Below are 21020 nucleotides of genomic sequence, written 5' to 3'. Positions count from 1 at the left end.
GCTTCAACATTGATGTGTACTTCTACATTGATGTGTGCTTCTACATTGACACATGCTTCTACATTGACACATGCTTCTACATTGACACGTTTCTACATTGACATGTGCTTCTACATTGACACATGCTTCTACATTGTCATGTGCTTTAACATTGATGTGTGCTTCTACGTTGTCATGTGCCTCTACATTGACACATACTTCTACATTGTCCTGATTGTCTTGTGCTTCAACATTGATGTGAACTTCTACATTGATGTGTGCTTCTACATTGACACATACTTCTACATTGATGTGAACTTCTACATTGATGTGTGCTTCTACATTGACGTGTACTTCTACATTGATGTGTGCTTCTACATTGACGCGTACTTCTACATTGACGTGTACTTCTACATTGATGTGTGCTTCAACATTGACACATACTTCTACATTGACACATACTTCTACATTGACACATACTTCTACATTGACACATACTTCTACATTGACACATACTTCTACATTGTCTTGTGCTTCAACATTGATGTGAACTTCTACATAGATGTGTACTTCTACATTGACGTGTACATTTGTACTTCTACATTGATGTGTGCTTCTACATTGACGTGTACTTCTACATTGATGTGTGCTTCTACATTGACACATACTTCTACATTGACGTGTACTTCTACATTGATGTGTGCTTCTACAGTGACACATACTTCTACATTGACACATACTTCTACATTGTCTTGTGTTTCAACATTGATGTGAACTTCTACATAGATGTGTACTTCTACATTGACGTGTACTTCTACATTGATGTGTGCTTCTACATTGATGTGTACTTCTACATTGATGTGTGCTTCTACATTGACACATACTTCTACATTGACACATACTTCTACATTGTCTTGTGCTTCAACATTGATGTGAACTTCTACATTGACGTGTACTTCTACATTGATGTGTGCTTCTACATTGACACATACTTCTACATTGTCTTGTGCTTCAACATTGATGTGAACTTCTACATTGACGTGTACTTCTACATTGATGTGTGCTTTTACATTGACACATACTTCTACATTGACACATACTTCTACATTGATGTTTACTTCTACATTGATGTGTGCTTCTACATTGACACATACTTCTACATTGACGTGTACTTCTACATTGATGTGTGCTTCTACATTGACACATACTTCTACATTGACGTGTACTTCTACATTGATGTGTACTTCTACATTGACACATACTTCTACATTGACGTGTACTTCTACATTGATGTGTGCTTCTACATTGACACATACTTTTACATTGACACATACTTCTACATTGTCTTGTGCTTCAACATTGATGTGAACTTCTACATAGATGTGTACTTGTACATTGTCATGTGCTTCAACATTGTCATGTGCTTCAACATTGATGTGTGCTTCAACATTGATGTGTACTTCTACATTGATGTGTACTTCTACATTGATGTGTGCTTCTACATTGACACATACTTTTACATTGACACATACTTCTACATTGTCTTGTGCTTCAACATTGATGTGAACTTCTACATTGATGTGTACTTCTACATTGACACATACATGTATTTTTACGTCAAATGCTTCTACATTTACATGTGCTTCTACATTGTAAGTACTTCTACATTGACGTGTGCTTCTACATTGATACATGCTTCTACATTGGCACATACTTCTGCATATATATTGACACATTGACTTGCATAATTCACCTGTACATCTGTTTATGCTTACTTCCAGAAACCAGGACAGCTGGAAAAAGTTGATCAGTACAAGAGAAGAATTGCTAGAAAAAAGGTTATTATTTCTTAATGTACAGTTAAAAACCCAAATTTCCTAAATAAATATACACGTACAGTGTATACATTTTGGATATCTTGAACTTCATTATTCTGGACCAAAATATGCTCTGTGTCAATTTGAGCCCTGACATACATGTATGCTGTCATTTACACAAACTAATAACACTTTGTTTCACAAGGCTTCAGTAGAAGCAAGATTGAAAACAGCAGTCCAATCTCAACTAGATGGCGTCAGAACTGGCCTTACTAAACTTCAGAGTGCTCTAGAAGAAATTCAAGAAATAAGACAGAGGTATGAATAATGAAGTTACCGCGTAAGCTTTGGTGTTTGTGGCATCATTTTCACCTATGCATGGCTTCCTTGTGGCCTCAGCATTACATCATTGTGGTATCAGCTTTGTGTCATTAAAAATTGAAGCTGTGTTCGCCTCACTTATTTTGTGGCATCATCGTGGCCTCAGCTTTGCAGTCTCATGGCATCAACATGGCATCAGCTTCAAAGTATTGTGGCATCGGTATGACCTCATTATTTGCACACAGAAAAGCAGTAGAGAAAAACACAAGAGGTCAATGACATAGTCGTAACTAAAATAAAACCTCATGGTCAGCAACTAATGTTACAGAAATGATACAAGAATTTTAAATTAGATAATATAATAACCGCTTTAACTGCGATATAATCATGAAGTGAGGACAGGACATATTGTCCATATCCCGAGTTCATGCAAACTTCAGTAGGATTTTTTTTATTTAAATACCAATGCGGTAACATTGTTAAGAGCTAGACGCAACAAATGAGAAATAAAAAGCTCTCTAGCTGGTTGCCGTGACACCTACTTTTGATGACACCGCCAGCCAATGGTAGCTATGGATTTACGTAACTCTGTTGTTACTTTGTACTAAACCTGGTCAAAGTAGTTCACATCTATTTTTTTACCAGATTTACCTCAGTGTATTTTCAAATATAAAAAAAACATAGTATGATGCCATTGTGTTTTCAAAACTTGCCGATCCAATTTTCAGAAACCAACACTCAATCTTTCTCCAATCTCTTTCTGATGTCTACCTGCTTGATTTTAATGGGCGTCAAGGAAATAATTTGTCACCAAACAAAATCAGTCAATCTTGATAATTGCTCATGCATGATTTAGCTTGATCCAAGTGTTTAGATGAATACAACCGATACTATAAATAGGGGCAAGATGGCCACCGCCATTAGTATGCTAATCCAAACCAAGCTGCTCGCATCGTGGAGGGAGCTCTGGGAAATGTGCCTTTTACAATGTTTATATGTATGTTTACGATGCTGTGATTCCAAATACATTTCTACGGGGGCATGAATATGTACCCTAGCGGTTACATTCATCTGGTTGGGCTTTTGATGTATAAATGTTGTTGCTTTCGGTTGAAACGTGCCACGACAAATAAAAATCTTTAGTTTAAAATGGCGGCTAATATATGCAAAATGCCTGTTAATCACAGTTTGAGTAAGCGAGCATAATAAGCATTCATTTACTTAGTGGGCAGAGGCGGAGCTAATTACCCATGAGCACGTGGTGCAATCCATGACAACAAAGAGTATCTGTGTGATGACATAAATGGTTAACTATGATACTTCTCAGCATTGTTTACATAATAATGTAAATTACTTCTTTTCGATGAAGTGATGATGATGCCACATTGTTGCCATAATGAAGCGAAGCAATAACCACTTCAACTTTTTAATGTTGTGACATTCATGCGACACCATAACAATGCCATAATGATGTGTTGCTGAAGCTGAATTGAGGCCAAAGCTTACATGTTAACTGTATGTGCCACAGTCATCAAAGCACATTGACATGGTATAGTGTCACGATAGTATCAGGAACTACATTTATAAAAAAATAATAAGAGGTGTAAAGATGAGTTTTTTGTCCACTGCTAATACATGTACTTGGGCAATAGAACATGTTCCGACATGGAAACTTCTGTGTGTCCACTCACCAAAGTTAGAGAACTGTATTGATCATCCTTAATACAGGCTTCACACAACAATTACAATTGGTTTCAATAGGTGATTTTCCGTACATTGCGAGAATCACGCGTTATGCGTGAAATCGAACGTAAAAACAGGACAAACAAAAGTCATAGCGTCGTAGTCGCGTCAAACATCGCGTGGGATTCGACAAACGCGAAAGTATTTCAGGGACATTTCCATGCTTAATAATGTGCTGTTCACATTTGATGATAGGCAATTTTGATGAAGTCAGGGTATTCGGAAGCAATATTCCTCTGTCGAAGATCGGCCGGCCAATGTAAGCTGCGAAATAAAGAAATTCTAGTTCAAAATCAAATCGTTCGATTTTTGCGGCAGACGTTCGACGCGCGTCTTTCATGCATCTTGCGAGATCTCGCAATTGTTCGGAAAATCACCTATTCCCACAAATGTCTTGATTTTGTAAATAAGGTTTTTGCAAGGGATGGTACATGTATGCTAGTATTTCCAACTGTTTTATTTGATATGATACACAGCTTTGAATGAATAAATAGGATATTGGCAAAAACCAGCTTGTCTCGCCCCTTTTTACCTATGCTCTTGAGCTTATCATATGAGTGGTTGTCCGTCATATGTAGTCTGTTGTCAACTTTTTACATTTTTGTCTTCTTCTTAAAAATGGTTAAACCAAATGCTTTCATATTTACAACATAGATTCTTAGGGTAGTCCTCTCAGATTTGTTCACTTCGTGATGATATCTTCAATTCTCTAATTTTGATGAGTAATTTTGTTAATTTTGGTCAAAAGTGATATTTTTGACTTCTTGTTAAAAACTGCAAGTTCAATTGCTCTGATACTATACATATTGTTCATTTTCTAATGATATCAGTTCTTTATTTGAAATGTGCATTTCTAAGAGCGGAGCTATCTCAGCGGATGGACTGCTTGATATTTTTTTGACTTTCAAATGTTATACTTTCAGTCTAAAAGAAGTTGATGAAATGTATACGGCATGTGAAGAAGTAAATGCCAAATTAGAAGAAGTAAAAACAGTTGGTGCTGAACACAGTCAGGTTGGTTCATACTGTTATGTCAAAAATGAAAGATGGAATAACACTGGCATGTTAGCAGAATGATGGCTTATTTCTCTCATGTCAGACCTTGTGAACAAACCAACCAATAAACTAGCCAGCCAACAAATAAATAAATGAATGAATGAACGAACTGAGAACATAATATTATTTTAATAAATCAATATTGATAAATTATTTAGATTATTGTTTGTAGGATTAATCATTGTTCCTGATTTTCATTGAAAGTTGGCAGCAGCTGTGGAGAATCTGAAGCATATTTTCACAGTACCAGAAAGTGTTGAAAAAACTAGGTTCCTGATTGATGAAGAGAAATATTTAAATGCTCATAAATGGTAAGATGAAGTGAGGACTTATGTTATTGGTTATGTGTGTGTATGTGTGTGTCCACCTTTATTTCTCTGACATGCCTGGACCAACATAATTGAATACATATGCACATTGATTTGTATTTTCTTTTGGTTGATCTTGACAGATTTCATTCAAAATTGGAAATAACATTCGTTCATTCATGTTTAGTATTGACATCAATCAGTGAGTTTAACACTAATGAATGTCATTTTGTTTTGTGATTTGATTCAAAATGGCTGACTCGTGGCCATGTTGGTATGTTTTTACAAAAATTAGTGTTCTTCCCATGTCTCAGAGATATTTTTGACTCCAGTGTGCGAAGCACACAATGGGAGTCTTTGCAGTTAGTGTGTGTGTGTGTCCATCTGTTCCACTGATATCTCAAGAACCATACATCGATTTTTGATGAAACTTGGTACATAGGTGCTCTGAACTAATGTGCAGATTTGATTAGTTTTTGGTAAAAATCTGTGCATATGCGGTAATTACTTAATTTGCATAATGATTTTCTCTGATATCTCAAGGACTAATCATCACATTTCAATGAAACTTGGTATCTAGATGTCATAGGACACAACCCTGATAATTTTCAGGATAGTATCAGTACATTTTATTTACCTCATTTGCATAATTAATTAATTTTCAGCTTTTGATATTTCATGCAGTAAGCATTACATTTTAATGAAACTTGGTACATATATACTCAAGTACTATGCAGAGATCAATTATTTTGGGATAAATATTTATGCATATTAATCACCTAATTTGCATAATTAGTTAATTTTCTACCTTTCCACTGATACATGTATCCCAAGTACTAATCATCACATTTCAATGAAACTTGGTACATGGAGCCACGAGGACCATGCAGACCCCCTGATTAGATTTGGGGTAAATAATTGTGCATATTAATTAATTATCTAATTTGCATAATTAGTTAATTTTCGGCTTTTCCACTGATATCCCAAGTTAGAATCATCACATTTTAATGAAGCTTGGTACATGGATCCACTAGGACCATGCAGAGACCTGATTAGATTTGGGGTAAATAATTGTGCATATTAATTACCTAATTTGCATAATTAATTATTTTTCAGCTCTTTCACTGATATCTCAAATACTATCATCACATTTCAATGAATTTAAATTATGCAGAGCACCAATTATTTTTTCGGTATATATTTATGCATATTAATCACCTAATTTGCATAATTAGTTAATTTTCAGCTTTTCCACTGCTATCCCAAGTTATAATCATCACATTTCAATGAAACTTGGTACATGGATCCACTAGGACCATGCAGAGACCTGATTAGATTTGGGGTAAATAATTGTGCATATTAATTACCTAATTTGCATAATTAATTATTTTTCAGCTCTTTCACTGATATATCAAGTACTATCATCACATTTCAATTTAACTTTGTACATATATGCTCTAGGACAGTAGACTAACCTGATTAATTTTGTGTTAAAATCTGTACACATTAATTACCTAATTGCATAATTAACAAATTTTAAGCTTTCACACTAATATCAAAAGTACTAATTATTTCACTTCAATGTAATTTGATACAAAAATGTACAAATCTGATTAGTTTGGGGTTGAAATCTGAAATCCCTAATTAACATAATAATTCATAATTTTTTTATTCTGGTCACATTTCAATGAAACTTTGTACATAGATGGTCTGTTACATTGTGCAGATCTTATTAGTTTTACACTCAAATTTGTAACTAATTAACTATAATTAGTTTTCAGCTTTTCCATCAATATCTCAAGTACAAGTAATTTCAAATTAATTTTTACTGTGTCTCCAATACTCTCAGCACACAGGAGTTCTTTCTAAGCTTTCTTTGATTACACATTTGGCTTAAATTTGATACAAAGGCATGTCTAAATATGTTGAATGTTGTCTTCAGTTATTTTTTTGAAATCTCAATAAAATTTAGCTCAAAATTTGAGCAACTTTTTCTCAGCCATGCTTGTGCCGATTCATTCATACATCACTAATAGTGGCCATGTTGGTAATATTTTTTCAACCATTTGTAAGACATGCGATTTTGTTGCAAATAGATACAAAGACAATATAATAATATATTTTTTATCTCCGCTGTTGACTTTGTCAAGCGGAACTCATCATATGGGTGATTGTTCATTGGCGCCTGTCATCGTGTCCATGTAAACTTTTTGCTTTTTTGACTTGCACTACAAGCCTTAATGCTTTGATACTTAGTGTATATGTGCCTTGGGTTGACCTCTCTTAGATTTGTTCATTTCCTTCAATTTTCTAATTTTGGTGAACATTTTTGGTAAAAAGTGATATTTCAGACTTCTTTTTAAAAACCGCAAGTCCTATTACTTTGATATTACATATATAAGTACTACATGTGGACCTCTCTCAGATTTGTTCATTTCATGGTGATATCTTTAATTCTCTAATTTTAATGAATATTTTTGTCATTTTTGGTAAAATGTGATATTTTCAACTTCTTGTTGAAAACTGCAAGTCTGATTACTTTGATATTACATATATAGGTACTACATGTGGACCTTTCTCAGATTTGTTCATTTTGTAATGATATCTATAATTCTGTAATTTTAATTAATATTTTTGTCTTTTTAGCTTCGCTCATATTACTGATTGTCCACGATGATATCTTTATTTCTCTAATTTTGATGAATATTTTTGGTAAAAAGTAGTATTTTCAACTTCCTGTTAAATAGTAACCCTAAATTGGCCATATATTGAGCCAATCTGTGAAAAGAAGCTAATTTCAACTGATTTTGGTAGGTAAAAAAAAGAAGAAGAGATAGGGGTTGGGGAAACTTTTTTATGAGGTCATTGACCTTTGCCCAAATAGCTATGATTCTTGTATGAGTCGTATTTCATCAACAGAATATTGTATATAGATAAAATTAGTGTCAAAATGCGCAGAATTAAAAAAGAAAGAAGACTTAAAATAAAAATTAACTTAAAATTAATTACCTATATACCATATTCTGTTGATGAAATATGATTCATATAAGGATCATAGCTATTTTGGCAAAAGTCAATGACCTTTGACCTCCGATAAAAAAGTTTCCCCTTCTTTTTTTTTGGTAGTTGTCCATACAAAATCAGTTGAAATTAGCTTCTTTTAAATGTTTTACTAAAAAACCACAAGTCTGTATGCTTTGATATTACATATATAGGTACTACATGTGGACCTCTCTCAGATTTGTTCATTTCATGATGATATCTTTAATTCTCTAATTTTGATGAATATTTTTGTCATTTTTGGTAAAAAGTGATATATCGACTTTTTGTTGGAAATAGCAAGTTTGATTGCTCTGATACTATATATATTGTTCATTTTCTAATGATATCTTCTGTTCTTTAATTTAAATGTGCATTGCTAACAGCGGAGCTATCTCAGCCGACAGGCTGCTTGTTTTTATGATCTTTGATTGCTATTTTTATTCTCCAAAACACCCTAAAACATGTCATAAACCATTTCTCAGACATGCCTGTGCCTATGTTGTGTTGTGTTTTGTTATTTGAAGTTGGAAACTGTTTTTTGTGTTGAATTTACAATTTTGTACAATATGAGAATGATCTTACTGTATTCCCAAGAGATGTCACTGTCACCTGAATATAAGATGTAATTTGAAATAACTTTTCTTTTAACGTGCTGAACTGTTCCTTAACATTTATTATTATACATCTGTTACCGTAACGCCATAAGTTACAGCATGCCGTAATTTTGCGGTATTTTACGGTGTATTTTCATACTACCATATTTGGAAATGCGAATTCCAAATATGATAATAAAAACAAACATGGCTGCCACCAGGATTTGACCGGACTCCATACAAAGAAATTCGCTGATTCTGTTCTAAACTTTTTGGATTTCGGCATTTCCATGATGTATCCTTGAAGGGAAAAGATGTATAATAATAAGGTTATTACAAGGATACCTCAAAGTATGCATTCAGACAGTACGCTGTCGCATCGACCTCTGCTGCGCGTCGGTCAATACTGCCGCTGTACTGTCTTCGTGCATACTTTGAGGTATCTTCATAATAACCTCATATTATAATCTATCAACATCTATTATTATTTTATAATTGTCACAGTCACCAAAAACTGAACAGGGACTACATATACATTGACAACATTTTTTTAATAAGCTTTGACACAGTTTAGTTTTCGCCTATTACTTTAAAAATTGGTTGGCACTTGAAATAACGGTGCAAACATATGCGGAATTATGTTAGACATTCATTTTAGCTGACATCTGAAACACCCATAGATATTCAAATTTAATATTTATATTAATAATTCTTAAAAATAATTCAAGAAAATATTGTGTAAAACAAATTTTATTAAATAATATGGAGTTCTGAAAAATTATTACACTGCCTGAGTGTACAAGGGATAAATTACTGGAAAGGCCAACTATTTATTGGTATTATTAAACCATCCTTTTATATTCCTTTAAATTTTTTTTTTTTATTAACTTTTTTCTATATCATGCATTTTTACTACCACTTCCCCGGGGATCAAATAGATCAGCGTTTTTGTTAGCAGCTCGTCGGCAATATTGGTGAATGATATTTGTGCTTTCCCAGAGTAAGCTTAGATCCTCAGTGCAGTGGTTAAAATGTCACAAGTATTACAAATGCAATGTGAGTGTGACGACAAAGTAATAAGTTTGTGAGTATCAGCATCATGTGAATGTACAAAAAGTGACAATGAAATACTTACAGTACAACATATAAAACCTTTTTTTTTCTGCAATATAATTAAACACTTCAGTGTTTGTTATTTTTCTCTTCTTTTTTCTAGTTTGATGGACTTAGAGAATTCACGGGATGACTTGTTGTTTGAACTACATAAACAGCCTTCAGATAATCCATCAGATGACTATGTAAGTGTGTGGATCACTCAGTCTGCAGCTAGAGTAGACTCTGAATTGTGTGAAATAATACTCAGTCAAACCTGTGTATAGCAACCAACTTCATTGACAGGTGGTCTTTATATAGATGTTGTATTATTTTTTATGGGTTGCCAACTTGTACATTTCTTATATTTGTCCAGAAAAGTTTGAGTTTAACAAAATAAAATTAGAAGAAAATAAAAATTAAAAAAAAAATGTTTTAAAACAGAATGCTGGTTATTTCTGGTTTCGATTTAAGTCCGATTTTCGCTATACTTGGTCAATTTGACACTGGTGAGTCTTAAGTTTTGCTAATGCACATGTCTTGATGGCCTAGATCGTTTCTTTGCATTATCAGAAAGGTGCCGGAGTCATTATTTGGCCTCAATGTGACCTCTGTTTTACCTCTGTACGGCCCCATTGTTCTCTGGGCAGCCCTATTGTTTTCTATTTTGACCCTGTGACTTCTATTTGACCTCACTGACCTCTATTTGACCTTGTGACCTCCCACATTACGTCATTTAACAAAGGTGAATCTTTATACACAGGATGCTCATACATTATGACTGCCTAAAAATGGTGATATTTCTGACTTGTTAAAAAACGCAAGTCAGGCTGCTTTTATGTTATAAATATAGGTACCTCAGGTAGACCTCTCTCAGATTTGTTCATTTTGTGATGATATCTTCAATTCTCTAATTTTTATGAATATTTTTGTCAATTTTGGTAAAAGCCACAAGTTGGATTGCTTTTATGTCTAGTCAGATGGTTGTTATACAATTACTACGTGTACCACAGAAGTAATTGTATCACACACGTGTTCTTCTTGTTAAAAACCGCAGGTTGGATTGCTTTTATGTCTAGTCAGATGGTTGTTATGCAATTACTACGTGTACCACAGAAGTAATTGTATCACACACGTGTTCTTCTTGTTAAAAACCGCAGGTTGGATTGCTTTTATGTCTAGTTAGATGGTTTTTATGCAATCACTACCACAAATATAGTACATTCTTCCTCTCATATCACCCCTTCCCCTATAATAGCAAACTGTAATACTAATAATGTTTACAGATCTGATCTTTGTTAAAATGCAGCCAATCATGGATTGATTTGCTAGTCCAGGTTAGCTAGCTAGCTAGCTAGCCAATCAGCGATTGGTTTGTTAGTCTGGATTAGATAGCCATCAGAGATTTGTTTGCTTGTCTAGCTTTAGTAGCCAATCAGAGATTGGTTTGCTAGTTTTAGTTAGGTAGTCAATTAGGGATTGTTTTGCTGGTCTGGCTTCAGTAGCCGATCAGAGATTGGTTTGCTAGTTTTAGTTAGGTAGTCAATCAGGGATTGTTTTGCTGGTCTGGCTTCAGTAGCCAATCAGAGATTGGTTTGCTAGTTTTAGTTAGGTAGTCAATCAGGGATTGTTTTGCTGGTCTGGCTTCAGTAGCCGATCAGAGATTGGTTTGCTAGTTTTAGTTTAGGTAGTCAATCAGGGATTGTTTTGCTGGTCTGGCTTCAGTAGCCAATCAGAGATTGGTTTGCTAGTTTTAGTTAGGTAGTCAATCAGGGATTGTTTTGCTGGTCTGGCTTCAGTAGCCAATCAGAGATTGGTTTGCTAGTTTTAGTTAGGTAGTCAATTAGGGATTGTTTTGCTGGTCTGGCTTCAGTAGCCAATCAGAGATTGGTTTGCTAGTTTTAGTTAGGTAGTCAATCAGGGATTGTTTTGCTGGTCTGGCTTCAGTAGCCAATCAGAGATTGGTTTGCTAGTTTTAGTTAGGTAGTCAATCAGGGATTGTTTTGCTGGTCTGGCTTCAGTAGCCAATCAGAGATTGGTTTGCTAGTTTTAGTTAGGTAGTCAATCAGGGATTGTTTTGCTGGTCTGGCTTCAGTAGCCGATCAGAGATTGGTTTGCTAGTTTTAGTTAGGTAATCAATCAGAAATTGGTTTGCTGGTCTGGCTTCAGTAGCCGATCAGAGATTGGTTTGCTAGTTTTAGTTAGGTAATCAATCAGAAATTGGTTTGCTGGTCTAGGTTAGGTAACCAATCAGGGATTAGCTGTCTGCAAGGTTAAGTGATTTCATATTTATGTAATTAGATGTCGAATTACTGTTAGATTTTGTCTAAATGTAAACAATGCTGGGCAGTTTATTGTTTTGAAGGTAAAATCTTAAACCCATTGATAGGAAATGTTTCTTTTCTTGTTCTTTTTTTCAGTTACTGAAAAGGTATTTTGCCGATGTAGAATCTTTATCAGTAAGTATAAAACTAGTATCTCTCCAAGCAGTCACTTGGCTGATCCTACTTAATTTTTGACTTCCGTGTGCGAAGCACACAATGAAACTTGGTGCATAGATGCTTTGGGCCAATGTGCAGAGTTGATTAGTTTTTGGTAAAAATCCATGCATATTAATTACCTAATTTGCATGATAATTAGCTGATTTTCAGCTGTTCCATGACTGTTCCACTGATATCTAAAGAACCACGTATTGGATTTTGATGAAACTTGGCACATAGATGCTCCAAACTAATGCGCAGATTTGATTAGTTTTGGGTAAAAATCTGTGCAATATTAATTACCTAATTTGCATAATGATTAATATGTTTTCATCTTTTCCACTGATATCTCAAGTACTAATCATCACATTTCAATGAAACTTGGTACATAGATGTCATAGGACACTGCACAAACCTGATTGTTTTTAGGGTAATATCAGTACATATTAATTACCTAATTTGCATAATGATTAATCCATTTTCGGCTTTTCCACTGATATCTCAAGTACTAATCATCACATTTCAATGAAACTTGGTACATAGATGTCATAGGACACTGCACAGACCTGATAGTTTTTAGGGTAATATCAGTAGATATTAATTTCCTAATTTGCATAATTAATTAATTTTCAGCTTTTGATATTTCAAGTAGTAATCATCACATTTCAATGAAACTTGGTACATAGATGTCATAGGACACTGCGCAGACCTGATAGTTTTTAGGGTAATATCAGTACATATTAATTACCTAATTTGCATAATGATTAATCCATTTTCGGCTTTTCCACTGATATCTCAAGTACTAATCATTACATTTCAATGAAACTTGGTACATAAATGTCATAGGACACTGCACAGACCTGATAGTTTTTAGGGTAATATCAGTAGATATTAATTACCTAATTTGCATAATTAATTAATTTTCATCTTTGATATTTCAAGTAGTAATCATCACATTTCAATGAAACTTGGTACATAGTTACTGAAGGACTATGCAGACCCCTGATTAGTTTTGGGGTAAATATTTGTGCATATTAATGACCTAATTTACATAATTAATTTTCAGCTTTTTATATTTCAAGTTCTAATCATCATATTTCAATGAGACTTGATACATAGATCTTCTTGGACTATGTAGACACGTGATTAGTTTTAGGGTAAATAATTGTGGATATTAATTACCTAATTTGCATAATTAGTTATTTTTTTTCCATGAATGTTCCACTGATATATAAAGAACCACACATTGGATTTTAATGAAACTTTTAAAGAGTACTCATCATCACATTTCAATGAATCTAGAACTATGCAGAGACCCAATTATTTTTTGGTAAATATTTATGCTTATTAATCACCTAATTAACATAATTAATTGCCACTGATATCTCAATTACTGATCATCACATTTGAATAAAATTTGGTACATAAATGATCTAGGACAATAGGCAGGTGTTATTAATTTTTGGTTAAAATTTGTTCATATTAATTCTCTAATTAGCATAATAATTCATAATTTTTTTGTTCTTTTCTGTTCATATTAGTTACCTGATTTACATAATTAGTTTTCAGTTTTTCCATCAATATCTCAGGTACAAGCAATTTTGAATTAGTTTTTAATGTGTCTTCAATTCTCTCAGCCCACAGGAGTTCTTTCTAAGCTTTCTTTGATTTATATTTCATTTTGGTTAATGATTTCTATATGACTTCATTTTGATTTCCCTATACATTAAATCCTACTTTGGTGGTTGTTTGAGTTGATAATAGGCCGAAATATACTTTATATAATTCAAGAAAATAATTTCTGTACCCCAATTTTTTTTTCACATTCACAGGGGGAAAATTTAACAAATTTTCAGTCATGTGTCAAAATTATGTTTGCCTTGTCCATTCCAAGTAATAATATTCTTCAACAATTGTTTTTATGTAATTGTTCACAGAATGCGCTTGCTAAGCAGCTATGGCTGGTGTTACAACGAATGTTGCTGATAGTTAGAAAAGATCCAACAATGCTGGTCACTGCTCTTAGAATTATAGAAAGAGAAGAGAGGTAGGACAATTATTATCATCTATACTAAATACTAAAGATTTAAAGAGTCTGTCAAAAGTAACAATAGAAATAAGCTACCTAAATTCATTAAGGGAATCAGCCATATACGTGCCCCCTAAAGGTTATGCACACATCCTGGTGAGGGCCTTTTTGCCCAATAAAAACTGTCATGTTAAATCTTATACACTAATGTTTAAGTTTTTCGGTTTTCTGAACTTAAATGATAAATAATTATAAATATCTGAAAAATTCTCATAGTTAGTGAATTTATACCCCAGAAAGTACCAGGATGTGTGACCTTTAGGAGGTCATAAGACCACTTACATGTATGAAAATAAAACAAGACAAGAAACAAAAGGCTGGGGTGTGTAACATAATAAATACTAGACAAGTAGCTTCATAAAATAAAACCTAAATTCAATTTTTGTCAAGACATTTGTGTATTAATATACAATTCAGTGACTGTGTACCCATTGATAGATACACTTGCTTAAAGTCATGGGTAACTGAAACATATGCGCATGACAACATCTTTTTTGGTTCATTCCTGTCCCACCCTGTAAACAAAAGTTTGCAAGTCAGAAAAAATGTACATTTGATTGACTCGTGTCTACTATATTTCAACAGAAACATTGATTCAATTTGAAATGTGTCTCAATCTGTACTGCGTTAATTTCAACCAGCACTTCAATGCATAGTATTTGAAACCAGACTTTATCCATAGCTGCCTCCACAATTTACTATTAAATTTACATATTGCTCCAATCGCAGTGTATTAACTATAGACCATTTACCGTTTAATAATTTGCTATACACATTTGATGGTAAATTTTGATGAAGTAAGGGTATCTCAATGCTATATAAAAAGTAATCTAAGTTCAAATTAAAATCATTTGAATTTTGCTGCAGATGTTCAGTTCACACTTTTCACACATAATCTCATCAGAAAATTATCTATTGATGGTTTATACCAGTATGACATACATGTGTACATGTAAATGGGCTTTAGACCCTGTAACTGATAGTTTACTACATCACCTACCAGAAAGTCCGTGGAAATAATAAATTCCAATTATTACTCGATAGGCTTAACTACAGATTACAGCCCTGTTCGGAAACTATTAGGGAATATACCCTGTTCACAAAGAACACCTTAGGATAGCATTCCCTATAGAAAAAAGGCCTCTCCTAAGGGGTCACCCCGCAGAGGTGATCACGCATAAGGGGCCTGATCTGATATTCTCTTTTGTTTCCGCGACCAACGAGTACAGATATTTTTTCAGCTCCGTTGCGACGCATGGACAAAAGTGCAGGTTACAGTTTTATGACTGAGAATCTAGGAATCTATTATAAGGAGGCCCCACTTTTTTACCTGTGTTAATTTAATCGCCGGCTCAGTTTATTTTCATCGTATTCCGTTTTCTGGCGCGGTGAATTTACTGTTTTTTTTTCATGATCTCACTTTCGTAATTTTTGCAGACGCTATTATGCCTTAGTCACAAAAAAAGACAAAGTATGTCTCGCCGCAGACGAGACGTAAGACATGCTCGTCCTGCTTCAAGCAGATGCCCGATTGGGACCCACATATGTGTTGTCACAATTGCCCTGGTTGTCAGGGACTTGGGTTCTGTTCAGAGGGGCTTTGTGATTTATGGGATCCTAAATGTGGTTCGATTGCGAGGCAGGGTGGAAAGCTAAGGCAAGCGATCTAAAGCTGGTAAAGATCGCGAAAAGAAGGGTAAATCCCTTATTGCCACTGGTATGTCTGATTCTATGTGTGAGAAATCTTTCCCTACACTTGGTAGTCACCACGAGGCTCATAAAAAAGAGTGTGGAGCTGAGATATTGCCTGTACCTCCACCACCAGGGCTAGGGTCAGGTGTGCCCCATTCTCCCAGTGATCTCTCTTTTAGAGGGTCAGTGGAGGGACAATTCACATCAGTGGGAAAGAAGCATCTACTTCTTTTATAGAGGGGGGGGCCTCTCCCTGGAACGGATCGCCTTACGCGTCCTCTCCTGTATTCCGAACACACCCCCTCAGGCTCTGGCTGACCAGGCATTGTTTCTTGCATCTTTCCAAGCCGCGAGTGCCCCCACTTAGGACTCTGCGAGGGGAGGGGACTCCGGTGTTGGTACATGTATCCCTGTACAGAGGGGTATGCAACCCTCTTATGGGGGCAGCTACCACTTCCCCAACAGGAGGAGGGTGACCGCTTTGTCATTTCTCGTCCCCACTTTGTCGGGGCATTTACAGGACACCCAACCAACCGGAGCCAAGCTGTTCCTTACCAATATGCAGTTAAGGTCGCAGCTTGCGAACCGGGCAGTGATGGCCGCGAGACTCTTGTTTTGTACGGGGTCGGTGGTAAGCCTCCCCCTTCCTCACCTTTGCACCCTTTTTCATCTGTGCTCTCCCCTCCCACTGCCCGCTGGCCAACTCCCCTGGGCACCTCGTGTGACCCAGGCTATGGAGGCAGCTCAGAGGGTGATGGGGGGGGGGTTACGTTTTGGGGGAAAAGGACAAACAGCTTGAACCTGGTTTCAGAGCGGTCACATCCAATGCCTCCCGTTGGGTGAATTGATACCCCATTGGGTCTACGCGAACCGTTGATGGGTCCCTGGTGTGGGACACTCACGCGGTACCATGGCCTTCTCCACGGGTTCCTTGTTCTGATCCTGGTACCCATACTTTTGTTAAGGCGGGAAGTACGGATCGGGAAGGCCACGTTGTGGTCATTTGACCGGCACCAGAGCCTACTAGTGCATAGGGCTTTATGGGCGGAGCTCAGTTCTGACTGTCTGAGTGCTAAGCAACGAACCTCGATTCATGGGCAGATGGGCCAGTTCCTGGTGGCGCAGAGAGTCGCTATGTGGGATATCTTGCAAGTCCATACTGCCCTCTTGGCAGGAGAGGTTTCGGCTGAACGTGACGCAGTTCTGGGTCTGTGCGCCTATCCTACTCCAGCAGGAGACGAGTTTGAACTTCTGCGGAAAAGGCCTTGGGGGCGTGACTGGCTATTTGGTGGCCGGTTAGTGGATGCAGTAAACGGTTGGGCGGTTGTGGACGATCAGCATATCCATTTGAAGCAATCGTCCCCGTTGACCAAGGTGCTAGTCCGTCTGGTCAACGGTTCAAACCAAAGCATCAAGGCAGCCCAGGTAGTATGTTCGCCGCTCGGAGCCACAACCAGCGAGGATCAAAGCGTTCATGGTCCTTCGAGGGGGCAGAAAAAGATTAGTAGCAGGAAACATCAGAGAAATCCCAAGAAACGTAGTGTTGGTGGTGGGCGTTCTAACGCTTCTGGGGACCGGGGGGCGCGAAGTATCTTTCAAGGCTTCGCCGGCTGCCTGGACATGGATGGGGGTACGACTCCTTGGGCCAGTCTCCCCCTCTTCGTTCTCCTTCTCGGGAGGATGGAGTTCGGGAAGCACTAGCCCTGAACCCCCGTCCGCTCCTTCCTGTGGGATCGCGCCTTATGCAGCACATACCAGCTTGCCGCAGGAGGGTGTCCGATCCCTGGACGCTCGAAGTCGTGTCGCGTGGGTATCAGATTCCTCTTCGGTCTCCTCCTCCTCTGACCCCTCACCTTTCCTCAGGTCTTTTGCCGAGGGACGAGGTGGAGACGATCCGACAAGTAGCAAGCCTTGTGGAGAAAAGGGCGATACACCTAGTGGGGAATCCTGTGTATCACCAGGGTTCTATTCTATCTCCCTCATTCCGAAGAGTTCGGGGGGGGGGGGGGGTGGCATCCAGTCCTAGACCTCAGTCGGGTTTGTGGAACTCAAGCGCTTCCGGATGGAAACACCGGCTTCGATACTTCTGTCAGTGCACTCGGCGATTGGTTGGCGTCGATTTGAGCGAATCTTACTTCCACATTCCCGATCCACCACTCATGCAGCCAGTATCTCAGACTTCCATTGGAGGGCAAAGTCCACGAGTTTACCACGCTCCCCTTCGGCCTGTGCACGGCATCGTATGACCAGAGTGCTAAGACAGGTGACCCAGCTGCCATACCGTCTAAACCCATATCTCAACAACTGGTTAATACACAACCGAGACAGGGAGGTCTTAGTGGAGCACATGCGGTTAATGCAAACACTCCTACATGAGTTGGGCTTTTTTATTGAATATTGTCAAGTCCAACCCAATACCGTCCCACAACTGGTTTTCCTGGGTATGCAGTTCGACACGGAGCAAGGGCGCGTTCGCCCCACGCAGGAGCGATACGGCTCTCCGGTAGATCTCGCTAGCCAACTCCGGTCGACGGGATCAGTGTCGTTGCGCGAACTGATGCGGCCTTTTGGAAAATGACTTCAGTTCGTCGTCTGGTTCCGTCAGCAGCTCTCCGGTCTCAACCGATTCAGAGGTGCGCACTGGACTACACATGCGGAACCTGACGTTCAGGGTTCAATCGTCGGACCAAGCAATGACGGCCTTTGGCGAAAGGATCCATTTGAGGGACCTTCAGGTTCAAGGGGACGTGGCCGTCCACATGTTTGGACCGCCACATCTATTGGTTGGAGTTGCAGACCGTCCGACTATCTGAAATTTTTTCAGGAAGTTGCACATCACCACAGAGTCCTGCTTCCTTCAGACAACACCTCAGTAGTTTCGTACATCAAGGAATGGAGCGACGCGTTGCCCCACGCTGTCGAAGCTAGCTGAGGAGATTCTCCTTTGGTGCCTGGATAACCAGGTTGAGCTATCAACTTACCACCTTCGAGGGAATACGCAACAGCGACGAGCGCCCTCTCGAAACGTATTCGGTTCCAGAACACTGAGTTGCAGACCCCACCAATGGCTGGCGGACCGGCTGTTTTGTCTCTGGGACGGGCCCCAGATAGTTCTGTTTGCCAATCACTGGAATGCCAAGCTCACGACGTACGTGTCACTCCTCTCGGAAACGAGCGCTTTCGCCACGTACGCTCTATCAATCTCTTGAAGTTGCAGGGGCGCTTACGCTTTTCTTACTTCCAACTGGGCACCAAGTGTTGGAGAAGTTGTGACTCAAGCCCACCTGTCTTCTGACTTAGGTGGCTCTCAATTGGCCTGTGAAGGTCTGGCTCCCAATGTTGCTGGAACTTCTAGTCGAGTCTCCCTTGGGGCTGCCGGATCTTCCGGTTCTGTTGTTCTAGCCAGATGGCACTTTACCGATGAGCCCCGCACTATTCCATCTCATGCGTGGAGGCCATCAATAAACTTGTGCAGGCACTAGGCTTTTCTGCAGAGTTGTCCAAGTTCCTCGCTTTGGCACAGTCGGGCGGCACCAGACATTTGTACGAATCCAGATGGAGGCCGTACATTGATTGGTGTGACGGAAGGAAAATTTATCATCTCAGTCCCTCTATTAGCAAGGTTTTTTAGGTGGGTTTTTTGACCTTTCTTTTTTGTGTTGAAAAATATACATTTCAGCCGTCTGAGCTTCCCCACCTCCGGTGAGCGTGCTACTCTGCCTAACGAGTAATAAATGGAATTTATTATTTCCACGGACTTTCTGGTAGGTGATGTAGTAAACTATTAGGGTTGTACAAACCTGTTTGTTTACCTAATCATACCTATCAGAAAGTGGAAAAACCGCCCACCTACCCACAAGCTTCCGGCGACCCGTTGTGCAGCGGAAACGTTTGTCTGAATATCGGTTCAGGCCCCTTATGCGTGATCACCCCACGGGGTGACCCCTTAGGAGAGGCCTTTTTTCTATAGAGAATGCTACCCTAAGGTGTTGCGAACAGGGTATATTCCCTAATAGTTTCCAATCGGGGCTGTAATCTGTAGTTAAGCCTAACGAGTAATAAATGGAATTTATTATTTCCACGGACTTTCTGGTAGGTATGATTAGGTAAATAAACGGGCTTGCACAATCCAAAAATTGCATGTAATATTGCACAGCTGACCTTTTAAAACTATTATTAATCAATATTATTTCAGAAATGATCAAAGGATGGCAGATCGACAGAAATTGACTGGTTTTTTACCACCTGGTAGACCCAAACAATGGAAAGCCAAGTGTTTTGAAGTATTGGAGCAAGTAGCAGAAACAAGGCATGTAATGTAGTTTAATTGTGTGTGCTGTGCATTGAGGTTAAAGGTTACATTTATAACAAGTGTATCTTTTTTGGTTCATTGGGGTGTTGATTTCTGGACTATTTGTATTGTTTATGTCTGGCATCTGAATCAAAGAACTTACACTCAAACAAATAAAATGCTATTTTTGCTTTGAGGACTGTAGAATGTGTATTTCTGTTTATTTGATTGAATAGCTATCCCCCACCATGCACTGCATCCCAGCTGACAATGGATATTAATAACATGGCATATGGCACAATGGTTAGCTTATCTGCCCAGTGTGTTTTTAGTCCTTGGTCACTCGGAGTCCGAAAACAGGGTCTTATAGATTGACCTCTGTGCATCCATGTGTCCGTGCGTGCGTGCATCTGGACCAGTATCTTAGACATGCCTGGACCGATTACATTCAAACGTCACACATACTGTACATGTATATCATATATGATAATATACATTTGCACATCAATTTGTTTTG

At 37.9% G+C, this 21020-nt stretch overlaps 1 protein-coding gene across 1 annotated transcript in view; it reads left to right on the top strand.

The window, feature by feature from the left end:
* Nucleotides 1-21020, top strand: part of LOC102803563 (exocyst complex component 3-like) — an 85917-nt gene that overhangs the window by 3276 nt on the left and 61621 nt on the right. Inside the window, exons 2-9 of the mRNA XM_085507806.1 lie at nt 1761-1817; nt 2002-2114; nt 4784-4874; nt 5121-5227; nt 10076-10157; nt 12372-12410; nt 14369-14478; nt 20408-20521. Of these exons, the coding sequence (XP_085363932.1) occupies nt 1761-1817; nt 2002-2114; nt 4784-4874; nt 5121-5227; nt 10076-10157; nt 12372-12410; nt 14369-14478; nt 20408-20521 (713 nt within the window). The remainder of the gene's footprint in view (nt 1-1760; nt 1818-2001; nt 2115-4783; nt 4875-5120; nt 5228-10075; nt 10158-12371; nt 12411-14368; nt 14479-20407; nt 20522-21020) is intronic.

The sequence above is a fragment of the Saccoglossus kowalevskii genome, chromosome 14 (assembly GCF_978046115.1).
Source record: "Saccoglossus kowalevskii chromosome 14, keSacKowa6.1, whole genome shotgun sequence".
Classification (NCBI taxonomy): domain Eukaryota; kingdom Metazoa; phylum Hemichordata; class Enteropneusta; family Harrimaniidae; genus Saccoglossus; species Saccoglossus kowalevskii.
This window is presented reverse-complemented; position numbering and strand designations above follow the sequence as displayed.